We start from the raw sequence: 17,509 nt of genomic DNA on the forward strand, positions 1-17,509 counted from the left end.
TTTACTTTTATATAAATTAAAGTATGTTATTTGTCTTTATAAACTTTGTTATGGGGTGCTCAAGAATTCTTTTATTATTTTGTTAAAATTGCCATTAGAACCCTTCCCCTCCTAAGTTCAACTTACAATGTTGAAACGGTCTGACTATATTAAGGAATGTTGACATGGAAATAGTTGCTATTTTTTGTCATGATGTCAGAAACATAATCTTTATTTTTATAACGCTTATAATATAACCATCCAATTCAATATGGTTCAATATATATCATCTATTTTAAATCATATTCAATTGAAACTCTCGAACTCTTCAATTTATTCTACTTAATTGATTGGTTAATCTTCAATTTTCAACTAATTAATCATTACAACTCAAAAAGAAAATAACATATACTATTTAATGATGATTATTATCGTATAATTGTTTGATATAGAGTTAGCTATAGTTCATGGAGATACATCAAGTTGTTATGGCTAAGAAAATGAGATGCGGGGAAAGACTTAAATACACATTTATATTTTTTTGCTAACTTCTCACAAACATTTTTCCTTTTATAGGCGTTTATATGTTGATCGATTGAAAAAGATAAATAAACTTTGATTTTTTGCAAGAAGTTATATGTTCATGTAGTGTATGAAAATCCTTACTATGGTGTCATTGAAGAGAAAAAGTGATTATGATTTATTTTATTAATGTAACGAAGAGCTTTTATGTTGGTTAATATAAATTAGAGTTATTTATGTTGAAAGAGAGTTGATGGCTTTGATTTTGTGAATCTACATAAAAGTCAAAGCAAAATGCTATTTTTGATGGTAGAATGCAAGGTTGTTAAAATCGGGATATTATATAGGATCGTTTTCTGTTTTGCAATATCGTGATCGTACGATCGCACCAAAAGCATTTTAAAACATAAAAAATACATATACATCCATCAATTAACCATCCGAGTAACAATAAATACTTTAAAACATAAAAAATACATTATTTAATGATAAACAATTCAAAAGTGTTATTCTACGTAGTTAGTCCAAAAAAAATTATTTGATATATATATATATATATATATATATATATATATATATATATATATATATATATATATATATATATATATATAACGATCCTATGATCTTATGATCTGATCCGCGATCCTACCGTAAAACGATCCAAGTAAGATCGGGATCGATTTACGTATGTCAGATCATAGGATCGTACGATCAGGATCACGATTTTAACAATCATGGTAGAAAGGAGAAATTATGAACGCATATGTACCTAATAAATTCATAAATTTTATTTTTCTTTGAGACAACTCGAGGAGAAAAAAATAGGTCATAGCAATACTTTTTTATTTGTAACCTTTGTAATATAGTAGTATGTTTTATATTTTATTTTATTTTAAGTTTTGATAATTCATATAAACATGTTTTCTTATGTCTTAACTAAGAGCATCTCCAATGGTTGAGCTATGTTATAGCTTAAAGTTCATGTCACCTCATTATTCCATTAACTTTAACTTACATAAATGGTCTCTCCAATGGTTAACCTCTTTCACTATCTTTTTCTTTAAATTTAACTAATATATATTTATCTATTTAAAATGTTCTATATAACCCCCTCCATTTAGTAAGTCATTTTTAAACACACATTGTATTAAATGTATTTTTATAATACCTCTAAAAGTTCGTAAAATGTCACAAAATATTTCATAGATAAATTATATAAAGTGACAAATCAAATTAACTGCTATATGATGGAAACTTTATCGGTTCAACTAAAAAACTATATTGGTTCAACTAAAAAACTAGTTTTTAAAACATTGTATTTTTTCAAGTTTTATGATGGAAACTTTATAACACATACATGATATTTATATGAGGACATATTCATTATTAATCATGTATATTTAAACTAATGGTATTAGGTACTTATATGATATGTCAACACTTTCTACCTATGATTTCTATTCATGCACAACTTGTATACATATGCCTAGGATGGGTAGAATTGAGAAGTTTAGGCATTTGACATTTATTATTATCTCTATATGTATTGGTAGAATTGAGTAGTTTAGGCATTTGACATTTATTATTATCTCTATATGTATTGGTATGGTTGAGCATGGGTCGGTTTAGGTTGATTTTGAGGTAAAATTGAACCCAAACCGAAAAGTTTAATTTTCAAGTTTTGGAAACCATTGGGTTCGGTTTTGGAATGAGTTCTTTTTTCGGTTTCAACCAATGGGTTTTGGGTATTAACCCATTTTTAAGCAATTATAAAAAACTTGAAACATATTCCAACCAAATTTAGCGATATATTTATTGTAAGTTTTAAAATATACACATGTTGGGTCGATTTCGATTCCGTGTATCGGTTTTTTGTTCAGATCGGCTTGTAATGTAGAAACCGAACCCAAACCAAATTTTCGATTATAAAAGATCCAGATGCAAAACCGACGGTTTAGATTTGGGTTCGTTTTCGATTTTCCGGTTCTCAATTTAGGTTTTGCTCACCCCTTTATATCTTTATATTGGTGTTTATATCTCATTTATACAATTTATTGCTTTTCGATACTAGTTTTAGCATTGGTAGTATTTCCATATCATTTCCTCTTTTTTTATCATCTTTGTCCACATCATCTTTGTAGTGGACAATCTTCATGTCAGAGATATTTCATGAAACCAATCTTTGTGACTTTAGCGTTTTGTTAAACATTACATGGTATAACTTTTAGATTTGAAGTGCTTTATTTAAATTAAACGTTAAAAGTTTATAGTGTCAAATGAGACTTTTTTGTTCAAAACATAACATTTTATCAAACGCTAGAAACTAAAAGCTTCCAAACGATCTCGTTCCAAAAACACCCTTAACTGGAGATATGTTTATCCACATCTAATTTCTGGTTACCCCATGGCTTCAAGAGGTTTTGTTGTTGTTTAAGATTTGGAAGCAATTTCGATATTTTCATTTTGAAACATCAAATATATTAGAGTAAATTATTGAAATCGTCCCCATGATTTGGTCAAATTTACATGTTTGATCTCTAACTCTTTTTTGCACTCGAATCGTCTATGTGGTTTGATTTTGTTGTATTTTTCGTCTATTACATAAAGTTAGGGACCACTCGTGCAAGACCAAACCATACGTATAAAACACGCAACAAAATCAAACCACAAGGACGATCCGAGTACAAAAAATCGTCAAGGACCAAACATGCAAATTTGACCAAACCATAGGGATGATTTTAGTAATTTACTCAATATCCTACCTAATAAATAAAAAAACTTCTGCCACATGTAATCACCTAATTCAATATGTCACCTAACATTTTTTTTTAATTTTTTCAATTTCATTTAAATCCACTTGTCAAATTGTGGTTTTTATGTTTTGTTATTAAATTATAAAAAAATCTAATCTAAAAATATAATAAAGAAAATAAGGAAACTTAAATGTTTTATTAAACTCTCATGTAAATTAAAAATACAATAAAGAAAATAAAAAAACTTAAATGTCTTATTAAATTCTCACTTAATTTGTTAATTAATGTATTAAATTCAAATCTAATTAAAAACATAATTTTTCCAAAATCAGTTATACCTAGCATTATTATTATTTATCTGTTTTTTTTTTCAAAGAAATAGATTTCATTTATTGATATACTGTTTTTTCGCAAAGTAATAGATTCCATTTATGGGCTTCGACAACTCTTGGATACTTAGGTTTAGAACCGATAACAATTACACCAACATCTAACCATCATTTCATTAGAAGTAAGGATAAGTATTTGGACCAGGAAACCGATAGGAACCGGAACCGGCAAAAACCGAAATCATATATTGCTATTTCTCGAGGACCGGTTCCAACATTGAGGACACAGTAAGAACCGATAGGACTGACGGTCCTGTTCAGTTCCTATTTTCCACCAAGTTTGGTTCTCAGGCCGGTTCTAGCCGGGCAGCTTTCGATGCTCATCCCTAATTAGAAGAGTAGAAGATTATGACTAAGAAAAAAAAATCAAGCTTACTTTCAACCATTTTGGAATTCACTCGCTTATTGAACCCTAACACAATACCAATCCATTGGGCATATTTTGTAAAACTTTGAACGTGACTTGAATTCACATGGGACCGAGGGCACCATGTGTTCTTTTAATATAATATAAAATAGAATGAAAACCACAAAAGTTTACAAGAATATTTACAAAAAGAGCAAACGGAAGATATGGAATAGAAGAAATGCATCACATTCACACCCTTTTTGGTATGTTGTATGCTTTTCAGTTTTTCTTCTCCCCAATAAACTCCACTTTAAGCCCAACAATCCATCTACACACACTGGGCTGGGCTTTTGCCCAGAAACCAGCTCTTGGGCCCTTATTCTCTACCAAATCCCATTATCTATTTGTTTATGATCAAAATCATCAAACCTGCAAAATCAATAATTATCAACACTTGTATACATTCTTCTAACAATCTTAAAGTTATAATTTGAAGGTTGATTGAATAAATTGGTTTTATTTTAAGATAGAAAGGATGACATAACAACTTCTTTTGTCGAATAACAAGTTGAAGCCAAGCCAAGGTCCCTTTAAACATTAATAGTATCTTTGTTGATGAATGATGAATTGATGTTAATTTGTGGGTCTATATTTCTCTTTTTGGTTGGATGTGTTTGACTATCGACCAACATTTTTGACTTTAGATGCTTGATAGTGCCAACTGCCCTTTCACATTTAATTATTATAGCATTTTCTTTAATATATTACTTTAATTTTAATACATCATAACATATCAATTTACATAATAAAATCAAAATTAAAAGATTTTGACAATGATGGATATTATTAGTTTATAGACAATAATGGATATATATATGCCTCTTCTAACATAAATAATAGAATAGTTAACATATAAACAAATTGTAATTTAAAAAATTATTTTAGAATATAACTATTTAGTGTCATACAATTCTATTATTTTAATCATATTACTTACGATTTTCTATAAATTTTGATAGAATAATGATAAATAGATGATAATAAAATGCAGACAAAAGTGGGGTTTTCAATCCATTGACACATATTATAATTTCTATTGCTTTTTGGAATAGAATTGCACAGCAAGACGCCATACCTGTTTGTCTGTAGTGAATGACATCATCCCCTGAAAATCACCTTCTCAGCAATACTCATCAATGGCAGCAAGCAATCCGGCGAAAATTTCCGGGCAAAAAGATACGAAAATGTCGAATTAGAAACTCTGAGCGACCGGATTAACTCAGGCGACAATTCAGCCGGGTGGTATGTATGTGGATGACCATCCACACTGCCTGTCCAATTGACCCGAGTGAGTGTGTACTCGCTAACTCCATTTGGATCCTCCATTGACAAAAGCGTCGGGAAGTAATGCTCCTCCGGGTAACACGAATCAACGTTCAAGCACGGCAGCCTGAACTTCCTCCATAGCTTCCGGTCCTTTATTACCATCAAAGAGTGAGCCCGGGTCAAAATATAAAACTGTGACCCGATCCGGAACTTATCAAACGGAACCTCAGGCAACATGGCGTTTTTGCCTCTGGCGGTGTACCGGTCCCACAGTTGGGGTTCCTCCGATAACACTTCGATGAAACTGAGCCGAGTCGGAAACCGAGTTGAGAACCGAGTAGACTCAGTAGGTGTTCGGAATAGGGTTTTGTATACATAGCGAAAGGAATGCAAAGGGATACAATGTTGGGAGACGAGAACAAAGTAAGCATTTAACGAGTCGTCGAGGATGGCGGTAGCGAGAAGGCGGCGGGCGGCGGAGATGAGAGTCGGAGAAGATCTCTGCGTTTTTTTCGCGGGAATGAATCGATTTTCGAAGACGCCACCAGGAGACTTGACGTCGGAATCTGGATCGGCATGGATGTATATATTATACAACTTTTGTTGATTCGATTTAGGCGAGTTGAAGAACTTTTCCCACAGAGGAGCAAAGTGGAGATCAGTGTTGGTGAGAAACATGAAAGCGATTTTAGGTTTAGCGTTAGTGGACCCAAGACGGGATACGGATCCCGGTGGGCGAACCGTCGAAAGAACAGCTCGCCGGAAAAGTGCGAGGTCATCGAGTTCGTCGGGCAGAGAGATTATAACGCGTCTAGGAGGAAGGATTCGAGGTGCGAAGATGAACAAAAGAGGTAGGGTAAGTAAGAGAGCGAACAAGAGTACAAATGGGGCGTTGAACATAGTTCAAAATCAGCACTATCTATGCACAGAATCGATGGATTTCGACAGTATCTTGCCGGGAAAATCGATAAGATGTGGTGGTTTGGAGGGAGAAGACAGAAGGATTCATGAATAAAGGAAGATAGAGATGCATTCGTGTAGGGTTCGAATGAAATTGAGAGTGATGACCAAGATGATGAAATAGGAAAGGGACAAACAAACGGTGGCTCTATACACCATTTTTCTTCTACCTTGACGGTGCAGGGGAAGGTATCTGTGGGTTTTAATCACGATGCGCCACGTCAATCGTTCCTTGTTTCAACGGTTTGGATCAAAAGATAAAACCCTTCTCTATAAACTTCTACCATACTTTTGCTTCACTGGTTCACAAACATTCATAAAAAAATAATAATAATAAAAATAATAAATAAAAATGACTTTTGCATATAATAAACTTTTTAATATATATTTTTTACGCATATTATCATTACAGTTACTAAAATATTCAAAAAAACAATATTATTGCTTTTATCCCGTAGTCTATTAAAAATAGAAAAATATGACATATTTTGATTAAAGAAAATGACTTAGCTGAGTAATAAACTATTTTTTTATACAAAAATTGTTATTAAACTTAATAAATTATATAAAAAATATTTTTTTTGTTGAGTTGAATATTTCTCTCTTTCCATGTCACACCCCTACCGAGGCGACGAAACACATCATGTTGTGCGACTTAGTTCATAAATTAAAAGCAAATTCAATGTATATCACAAATACAACAACAACAACACGAAAGTTATATTTCACTTTAAATTTGAATGCATGGTTCATACAAATAATAATAATAAGTACATAAATTTGCTTTAGCAGATAGGCAAATATAATAAAAACTAAGTTGTCCATAATCCATGAACATTTCTTCGGCTAAAAGTTGGTTCAGTGATCTCCTGAGAATATATGTAGTTTGAGAGTCAATATAGACATTGATGAGAGTTACAAGTTTTCTACTAACCACAATAATGATACTTTTAAAAAGTCAGTAAAATATTTCTATTGTAGTTAAAACCATGTTTGAAAATGTTTGATAAAGAGAGAAATCATATGTAAAATTCATACTTAAAGTGTTTGATAATGAGAGAAATCATAAGTAAATACATACTTAAAATATTTGACAAAGAGAGAAATCATAAGTAAATTCATACTTAAAATTTTTGATAAAGAGAGAAACCATAAGTAAATCCATACTTAAAATGTTTAATAAAGAAATAAATCATAAGTAAATTGATACTTAAACTATTTGATAAAGAGAGGAATCATAAGTAATCTATACTTAAAATGTCCGATAAAGGGAGAAACTGAATCCGTGGCTTCAGGGTTAAACCTTACTTGTACTCAAGTAAGACAAGACTAAAATGAACTTGGAATGAACTATCATAAAAAGGAAAAAAAAAATAATGAACATCTTAAGCAGAAATGCACGACACGCTCTTAAAATAAAAACATATAATCCATTTTTAGAGATAAGAATCGTTTTAAGGGACGAGCCTTTGTTACCTTTCTAGCAAGGGATGCATGTCGATCAAGATACAAAATGATCATGCATACTTCACTATTATGTAGGCCTCGCAATTGGGTTGAGTTCGGGTTGGCGGGTCATGGGTTAACGGGTTGGCGGGTCAAAAAATATAAACTCAACTCGAACATATAATATATGGGTTGGTGGGTTGGTGGGTTGGAAACCTCAACCCAACCCAACCCATATAACCCATTTAAGTATACGGGTTCGCGAGTTCACAAGTTAATGGGTCAAACCCAACCCATATAACCGGTTTAATAAATAAGCAACGCATTTTAAAAAATGAAGTTTTTTCAACATAAATTCATAAAATGATTAAAATAATTATCATAAAAAAAAGGTTTTCAACAATAATTCACAAAGTCAGTAACATCCAAATAATAATGAAAAATAAAAACATTCATAAAAAATGAATGTATTTTTCATTCGTGACTTGTGAGTATCTAAAAATAACGACATGTACTTTTTTTGATTAACAAACCGCAAACGCAGATTAGTCACATACGAATATGAAAGGAATACAATGATAAGAAATATTACGAATACGGATGGAAATCAAATTTCATTAATAATTAAATATATCATTTTTTAAATGTAATATATATATATATATATATATATATATATATATATATATACATACGGGTTGGCGGGTCAAAACTGTAAACCCAAACCCGTATATTTTCGGGTTGGATCAGTGTCGGGTTACGGGTTGGGTCGAGAGTTGCCACCCCTACTATTATGGTTTATGTGACATTGTTTCGTGGTCTGATCTAGCCCACAAGCCATACGAAAGCGTCCCTCAGTTAGAATGTTCCTCACTCCTCACAACTTTAACCCCACGCCCATAAATGAAACCTAGAAAAAGATAACTCAAGCCAAAAATGGCAAGGAACGAGCTATGTACAAATGTTGGCAAACTACAATCATCTAGAAGAATAAGTGCTTCCACCAAAATAAGATTCATGTAGAGTGAATAATCGAGCACGCGGTGAGAAAAGGGCGTCATTGTAGTTGCCAACAAAAGATGAAATATGAACTATAAAAACATCAAACTAGAAACAAATTACATTAACTAACACCTAAAAAGGTCTAAACATCTAACAAAAGAAAATAAATGGATGCAACTCTATGGCCTGACCTTTTCTTTTTATTTGTTTTTTTAATTTTTATTTTTATTTTATTATTATTTTATTTTATTTTTTATAGTAAAACCCAAAAGACACAATTACAAAAACAAATACTTAACCTACTAAAAAAACACAATGAAGGAAACACTAAAAATATTTAACTATATCCGCATGTTATGATTGCGATAATATCCGACTTTTCAAAACAATTTTATATACATTTTTTTTAACTAGAATCAACAAAAATAATGTTCAAACTTCACAAAAGATCAAAATTTGACTTCTCTAAACAAATTAAACACATATGAAACTTTACATACACATACTAAAGACTAGACTTCTACTAAGTTTTTTTTCCGAAAATTAGTGCAAAATTTTTCAAACAACATGTTAAAACAACTTAGTTTTGATTTACGAAACACAAAACAAAACTAGAAAAAAAATGGGTAGTTCTCTCTCTCTCTCTCTCTCTTGGGGGCTCACTTTTTTGGTTTATCATGGGAGTTTTACAAATATAGCCTGAAAATAAAAATACAAAACATAACTATATACAAACTATAAGTGGAATCTAAATCTAACCCAAACAAGAGACCAAATGAGCACATCTAAAGGAACTAAGTGCAAAAGTTGAGCACAACTACACTAAGGTTAATTCAAGATCAATCAAGTGGGAAAATGTGTCTAAATCATAAAGTGATGAAATATGATGTGAAATGTAGCAGTTAGACACTAAAGATCTCAAAATAGCAAAATCTAGTTTTTATTCCTTTCTTTGGGGTTTTATTGTGGCTTGTGAGGAACATGCAAGTGAGAAACTAGTCGACACGAGGCTAAGTTGTCCCCCTACTTATGCCACACTTGCCATGAGTCGATTCACATGCATAATTACTTGCACTCTCTCCCCACGTATATATAAGAGAATATGCAACAACTGAAAGTCCCTAAGAGCGATTCTTATTTGTTATGTGAGTGTCTAAAAGAATTGTATTTAAGGTGTGTCGAGTCTTTCAAGTAAAGATGTTCGGAGATGAGAATAAAGAGATAACAAAAATGCATGAATGCTAATGTCCTAAGCTAAATGTCAAGCAAAAATAAAAAGTGAAAAAAAAGAAAATAAAATCTTTTTGGAGTTTTAAAAAAATGAATGCAAATTCAGGCTAAAATGTTATGCAACCTAAGCTAAAATGCACGAGTAAGAAAAAAGAGAAGGGAATACCCCACCCTAAGCTTAGAAATAAGCATTGTCCTTAATGCTTGGGGCGAGGTGAAAGTACCTAAACCGCGGGATCGGGAGGAGGATATGGGTATTGAGGGTAAGGGTAAGGGTAAGGTGGAGGCGGATAAGGGTGAGTGGATGGAGGGTATAGATATGGAGGAGGAATTGGTACGTTCTCAAAGTGGTTTTGCGATTGGTGTCACCCCCACATATGGTGCATATCTTGCGACATGATTTGGTTGGAGACACAAAGAGCCTCGAACCGTTCGGAAAAATTGGGGGGCAGCGGGTAATATCCAGGAGGTGCTTGTGGTTGGGCTTGTTGTGGACCATGGGTGGGCTCATCGTCGGACTCGTCATCCATATGTATCCCGTTATCATCTTGAGTGTGGAGTGCGTCCTCATTGGATGTTTGAGTGATGGTCCTCTCGAGTCTCCATTGAGTGTGATCGTGAAAAGTGAAGTTGGAGACTCTAGGTTCGGGAAGAATAAGATATTCGACCCCTTGAGGACAATACCATGTAAAACTGCCTCTGCGCCTACGATGGACGTGATGCATGTTTGTTATAACACGCTCATCCAAGAGAATTTTGTTGTCTACGGGCGTGTAGTCGTCCGGGAGTTCAATATCAAGGTCGCGGGCTAAAAAGTTGACAAATCCTCTAATGCAAATATCACCGGTTGCTTTGGTTTTCATGAGTGCACAATTGTAGAAAAAAGAACGATGAAAAATACGGGATTGGTGGGTTTTCACGTCGTGTCATGCACCAAAAGAAGAATAGCTCAATTTTTGTGACTTGACCGGCTTCTTTGCAGGCAAAAACAGTGCACACTAAGATACGATAGGCAATGCGGAGGCACGGGTGTATGACGGAAGTGGCTTTATTGTGCCCGACACAAGAAAAGATTCCACCGGTAATTTCCATCTAAAAATTCTCGTGGTTGAACTCGGGAGGTAGTGAGTCGAAAGCCACGAATGTGTTCGAGGAAGGTAAGCCCAAGATGTCATTTACCCTTGCGAAATCGATGTGCATTGGCTCCCACATTAGTTGGAATGCAAATTTTTTTCTCTCGTTGTCTAACCCGCAGTCAGCAAGTAGTATGGAGATGGTAAGTGTATGCCATGAGATCGAGGTTTTCCCACCCGACGTTACGAAACAATTACTTGACCCCCTCAAGAACCCATAATGAAATGAGCGTGGGCCTACACACAAATTTGGTTTAGGCAACTTTCCTCGGCAGACTTTTTCTATAGTTTTCAGTCGCCTTTGAGTCCTGGAACCTTGGAATGTCCGGTTCCTCATTTTAAGCTCTAGCAGGGGCCTTGCCTCGGGCGGCAGCCGAGCGCTTTCTTGATGTGGAAATGACCAACCTATAAGGAAATTAATAACCACACGGACCAACAATCCCAACAAATAATATTTCAATTCAAATCACCAATCGACTCCCTATATACTTCTAAAAAGGTTCAACAATCAATGCAAGAAATATTTCCTAGACTCATTTGATGCAATACCATATAAATTGTTGTTCTAAAACATGCATATTGGTAAATTAAAGTCAATGAAAGAATGTACCCTTTGGTGCCCATGACTTTTAAAAGTCGAAAACTACGCGCAAAAAATTCAGGATTTGAAAATTTTGCAATACTCCACCCCAAACTTGAAGCTTTGCTTAATACCCCATGAGAAGTAATTTACCGCGAAAACCCGAGAAATCCGGCAACGGCTTGAGATTCCTGTGAAATTTTCCGACGAGCTTTGAGGAATATTTTTAGTGGGGTTTGTAGCCTTGACCAAAAGGAACACAATGGTGGTGTCGGAATTGTGAGAGATAGTCGGAGTTGGTCAGAAAATAGTCGGGAAGTTGCGAGATGGTGGTTGTGGCGCCCGGTATTTCGGCAACATATCGGACCGGTTTTTGGGTGGGGTATGTAGAGGGTGAAAAATGGTGAAGAATGGCAGTGGTTTCACGTAATTACGACTGACAGTTTGACGGGAAATCGAGTTTTTGTGTTGAAGATGGGAGGTGTTTTAATGGAGGTTAGAAGGAAAAGAAGAAGGATAATGGGGAAGAAAGGGTCGGTTGGTGTATTTTGGGGGTTAAACTCGTGGTCAAACATGGTCAACACTCGGGTCAACAGAAGTCAGCACCTCACGCGGACGTTTTCTTAAGTATACGTGGTCCGCGTGAGGTGTATTGAAATGGTCCTTAATTTTAAACTTCATGCGGTCAATTTCATCGAGCATACGCGGTCCGTGTATGGGCCACGCGGACGGGACTTCGACTACACACGGTCCATGTAAATAGTTCTATAAGGGTCCATTTTTGCAAGGATGACGCGGTCGATTTGGGGACCATACGTGTTCCGTTTTTGACCCACGCGGTCTAGGCTTAGACCACACGCGGTTCGCGTAAATAGTTCTGTAAGGGTCCATTTTTGCAAAGATGACATGGTCGATTTTGTGTACCATACGCAATCCATTTTTGACCCACGTGGTCGAGGCTTAGACCACACACGGTCCGCGTGAGTACTTATGTACGGATTCTTAATTGCAAACACAACGCAGACCTCCTGGACAGGTACACTTAGACCATTTGTGGGTCACGTAGACGAAACTTAGAGTATACGCGGACCATTTATGAACCCGTAAAAAATCTCAAATCTTTGTGCTTGAGCAAAAAACGAACATCGGGGGCTTAAAATTCAACACTCTTTCACTGCAAGAAGGAAGAATAAATGTGAAATGCAAAAAGGATTTAGCTAAAAATTTATTCAGAATTAGAAAAGATGAAAACACAGGGTTTTCCAAAAATGCTCTTCTTTAACGTCTCAGGCGAGACGTCCTTCCCTCTCGATTTCAATATACCGTGGCATCCAATTGAATGACATCTAATACATTTGAATTAAAACCTTCATTAAAAGGTTTCAAACGATGCTCATTGACTTTGAAGATTTGCCCCGTTTCTTCACTTTAGATCTCAACCGCTCCGTGCTCAAAGACGTTTAGCACAGCAAATGGACCTATCCATCTTGACCTCAATTTTCTGGGAAATAACTTCAAACTGGAATGATAAAGTAAGACTTTGTATCCCAGCTTAAAATGTTTTTGGGTGATGGAATTGTCATGGAACGCCTTGGTTTTCTCCTTGTATATTCTTGTATTCTCATAAGAGTCATTTCTCAATTCCTCTAACTGTTGAAGTTGAAGTTTCCTATGTCTTCTTGCTTCATCAATGTTGAAGTTGCATTGCTTGACCGCCCAAAATGCGCGGTGCTCCAATTCTACGGGAAGATGACATGGTTTTCTAAGGACCAACCTAAATTGAGACATGCCTATCGGGGTATTGTAAGCGGTCCGGTAGGCCCACAAGGCATCATCAAGCCTAAAACTCCTATCCTTTCTTGTTGGGTTGACCGTCTTCTCAAGGATAGACTTCACTTCTCGATTCGAAACCTCCACTTGACCATTCGTATGAGGGTGGTACGCGGTAGAGACACGGTGGGTCACAATATACTTCCTTAATAAAACCTCCATTATTTTGTTACAAAAATGCGTCCCTCGATCACTAATCAAAGCCTTAGGCACACCAAATCTAACAAATATATTAGATTTTAAAAACATGATAATCGTTTTGGTATCATCCGATCCTGTGGCTTTGGCCTCAACCCATTTTGAGACATAGTCAACCGCGAGCAAAATGTAAACGTTGCCAAATGAGATGGGAAATGGGCCCCTAAAATCAATTCCCCATACGTCAAAAACTTCACAAAAAAGGATTAGATTTTGTGGCATTTGTTCTTATGTGAAATGTTCCCTGTCCTTTGGCACCGTTCACAACTTTTACAAAACAAATAACAATCGCGTGACATGGTTATCCAAAATAGTCCACAATCTAGAAGCTTTCTCAAAGTTCGGTTAGGTCTGAAGTGTCCCCCACAAGCTGTTGGATTAGTGTCTAAGTCCATAACTATTTTGGTATGTACTTGACCCGATTATGCATGGTCTTTTTGGGTTGCCTTCACCAAAGCAACTAGATAGGATGATTTATGGAGAAAGAGGATTAATTATGATTTATTAATATATTATATGAATAATATGTTAAAAGAGAAATCATATTGTTTAATTAATAATAGTCAAGAATTAATAAGAATTAATTTTGTGGCTAAAAGACATTAATTAAATAAAGGGGACTAGAATTGTCAATTGTGTGATAGTTGAATATTGGGCTAATGGACTCCATATTAGAGAGGTGGACGAATTTTATGGGAAAACCCATTAGAAATCGTCCAAGGCCTCTAAGAAGAGAGTACATGGGCTGCTTGGGGCCTAAGCAGTCAAATTAGGGTTTTCTTGTTTGATAACCCTAATAGTATCACTATTTAAGGACCCCTAGAGCACCAAAAACGTGGCCAAGAGTCTCCTTAGGGTTTCTAGACGTTTTTGGGTGCTTCTCCTCTTTTCCTAAGTCATCCTCTTGCTCTTGGTGTTTGTGAGCCATTAGAGGTACTACACTTGTGGTACTTGCTTTCAAAGCTAAGGAGATTCAAGGAACTAGTTGTTATTACTATATAACAACAAAAGGTATGTATTCTATTCTTCTATGTGGATTTTGAAAATAGTACTAGCATGCCAAGTTTCTTTTTGTGTTCATAAAGTTGTATAACTAATAGTGATAACATAGATCCAACTCTAGGGTTGCATGCACACATAGGATTGTTTGTATAAAAACCATCAGTGGTATCAGAGCCATTGGTTTTTGTTTTCAATTAGCATTATTCAAATGTATGAACTTGACAAATTAGGGTTTATAGCTAGTAAACCCTAGGGCTTGGTAATTTTCGCAATTAGGGTTGCAAAACCCTAGTTAGCGATTTTTTTGATAGGGTTTTTAAACCCATTCCTTTGCCTCCATATTTTCGAAATTAGGGTTTGTAACCCTAGGGTTTTTCAAAAATCATATGTCCCCTAGATAGGATTCCCAATTTTTTTGGGATTTGGATAATGTCATATCTTGTAATTATCCTTGATTCCTTAAATAGATAATTAATGGTCTTATGGATTATCCCATTCCATAAATTTTCAAATCTTAGTGGATATGGGATTAGATTAAATTTATTGTCTAATTTAATAGATAATCCTACAAGATTTAATAATTTTAAATTAATTGGTTAATTTTGGATAATTATTAAATCAATATTTAATATTTAAGAGTTTAAAATTAAAAGGTTTTAATTTTAGAAAAAGTTAATTATGATTAAAAAACCCTAGTATTTTTTGAAAAGTTCAAATTACACCCTTATGGTTTTGTTAAGTTAATTAAAAGTATAGTTAAAAGAGAGTTAATAAATCCATAATCATATGGTTTATATTTAATCAAATTAAAAGTGTAATTTATTAAATTAAACCACCTTGTATTTTAAAAGCATAAAATACACCCTTATACTATATATAACTTTAAAAGTCTAATATTATATATGTATAACTTAAACTGGTAGTCTTACCGTTAGTAGGTCTCATTCACGAAGCCGATCTATAAGGGGGGTATAAGGTTATGGCCTATAAAATGGTCGTTTAATGGGTGTCCACTCTCACCCACCACTTCCTTGATTGGTGGAGGGTCGTTAGCCGAACGTGTATGATAGGGCAAACCCTTTCCATTAAAAGTATAATGAAGTACAAAGTAACTAAATGTTTTTACAAAAATTCCCAATCTTAGTTACTTTAGGAAAAAGTGAATTGATGCAATTCCATGAAATTACACTTTGTACCCTTGCTAAGACGTTAGTGGAGCGTGTATGGTTAATCGGCACACTAATTGAGTTCTAAGCAAAGGTGGCAAAGGGTGACTCGATGTTTGTTATAGTTCGGTGGAGAGTGTGTGGTTAACTGGCACATCGAATAGGCGACTGTAACATTGGGGGCACCATGTACATTTGCATGGTTATTCACACCTTGTTTTGTGATCCTCGGCATCCCAGTCACAAATCGAGGGGCATATCGAGATTTAAACATGTCATTGAAAAGTTCAATGAATCTCAAAAGATCTAGGAGTTTTCAATACATTTGAAACTTAAATTTCTTTTTCATTTTCATGGTGGAAATTGGTTAATCGTCATTTACCTACCTTTAAATATTCTGCAACTAGATTACGACATCCCTCTTCTAGGTTGTAGAGTATTGTGTTGGATCCTAGCCTCGATGTTTCATTTGGGTGTCACATCAAGGATTCTAATCAACTTAACTTGAATTTTCTCCAGTTTTGTAGATGTCTAGTTATGATAATCATGGTCTTCCCAAATCCCATGGAACAAGCTTTCCAAATGAAGATGATGTTCCACGAGATCATGCTTCACTTCCTCCACCTCCTCCAATTGTTCTCCCTAACCCACAAGTTCGAAGGATTGAAAAGTTCAAGCTCACTCAAGCCCTTTTGACAAGTAAACACGAAGATGGGAAAACTGTGTGTGCACACGTCTTAGAGATGAAGTCACACATTGATAGGTTAAGGATGTTGGATGTCGAGATTTCAAGTGAGTTGGTTGTTGATTGGGTTCTTCAGTCACTTCCTGAATTATATAGTGAGTTCGTTAGAGAGTACTATATGATGGATCATGACGTGACCCTCATGGATCTCACCTATTTGCTTATAGCTGCTGAATCAACAATGATTTGGCGTGCTGGTCAAGCAAATTTGTCTGGTGAGTCAAACTCCAAACTGCAATGGACACTGGCAACATCGAAAGTCTAGAAAGAACTAAGTCTATGATTGTCCGATGTGCTGTGCCAAAGGAGCCCATTTGCTTTTATTGCCAAGAGAAGAGGCATTGGAGACGAAGCTGCCCTAACTACCTGAGAGATCTAAGAGATAGGAGAGTCAAGACGCATGGCTCTACTTCAGGTAGAATCCATTAACGAACTCTTTTAAGTTCCTATTCTAGATTCTTAATACATGATGTAATAATATTACATTTTGATGTTTTATAGGATCGAAGAAAAGAGAGGAAGCTTTCCTATTCTAGATTCTTAATACATGATGTAATTGATGGGTTTTGAGCATTCTAACACTTCCTAAGTGTACATGCAACCCTAATAACCTTGGATCTATGTTTGTCTAATTATCATGCAAAGTTGAATTCCAAGGTTATATTCCTATCTAGCATACATGGGGAACAATTTTAACTTGAATCATAGATAGAATAACTTACCTTGTTGTTGCTTGTGTTCCTTGAAACCTTGTGAGCCTAGCACCCCAAGTGTGATGCCTCAAATGCTTCACACAACACCAAATGCTCTTGGAAAGACTCTTGAGATAACACACACTTCTCAAAATCGGCTAAGCCCTCTAGTTTCTTAGTGTTCAACTTGTGTAGCCAATTTTG

At 34.9% G+C, this 17,509-nt stretch overlaps 1 protein-coding gene across 1 annotated transcript; it reads right to left on the reverse strand.

The window, feature by feature from the left end:
• Positions 1–4,105: 4,105 nt before the first annotated feature.
• LOC145068573 (glycosyltransferase BC10-like) lies at positions 4,106–6,411 on the reverse strand. Its single transcript, XM_079015554.1, has 2 exons — positions 5,131–6,411; positions 4,106–4,424 (listed from the first exon to the last, which is right to left on the reverse strand). The coding sequence occupies exon 1, from the start codon at positions 6,219–6,221 to the stop codon at positions 5,154–5,156; it is 1,068 nt and encodes a 355-aa protein (XP_078871680.1). The 5' UTR covers positions 6,222–6,411; the 3' UTR covers positions 4,106–4,424; positions 5,131–5,153.
• Positions 6,412–17,509: the final 11,098 nt, after the last annotated feature.

The sequence above is a fragment of the Lactuca serriola genome, chromosome 8 (assembly GCF_051521515.1).
Source record: "Lactuca serriola cultivar US96UC23 chromosome 8, Lser_US96UC23_V15, whole genome shotgun sequence".
NCBI lineage: Eukaryota > Viridiplantae > Streptophyta > Magnoliopsida > Asterales > Asteraceae > Lactuca > Lactuca serriola.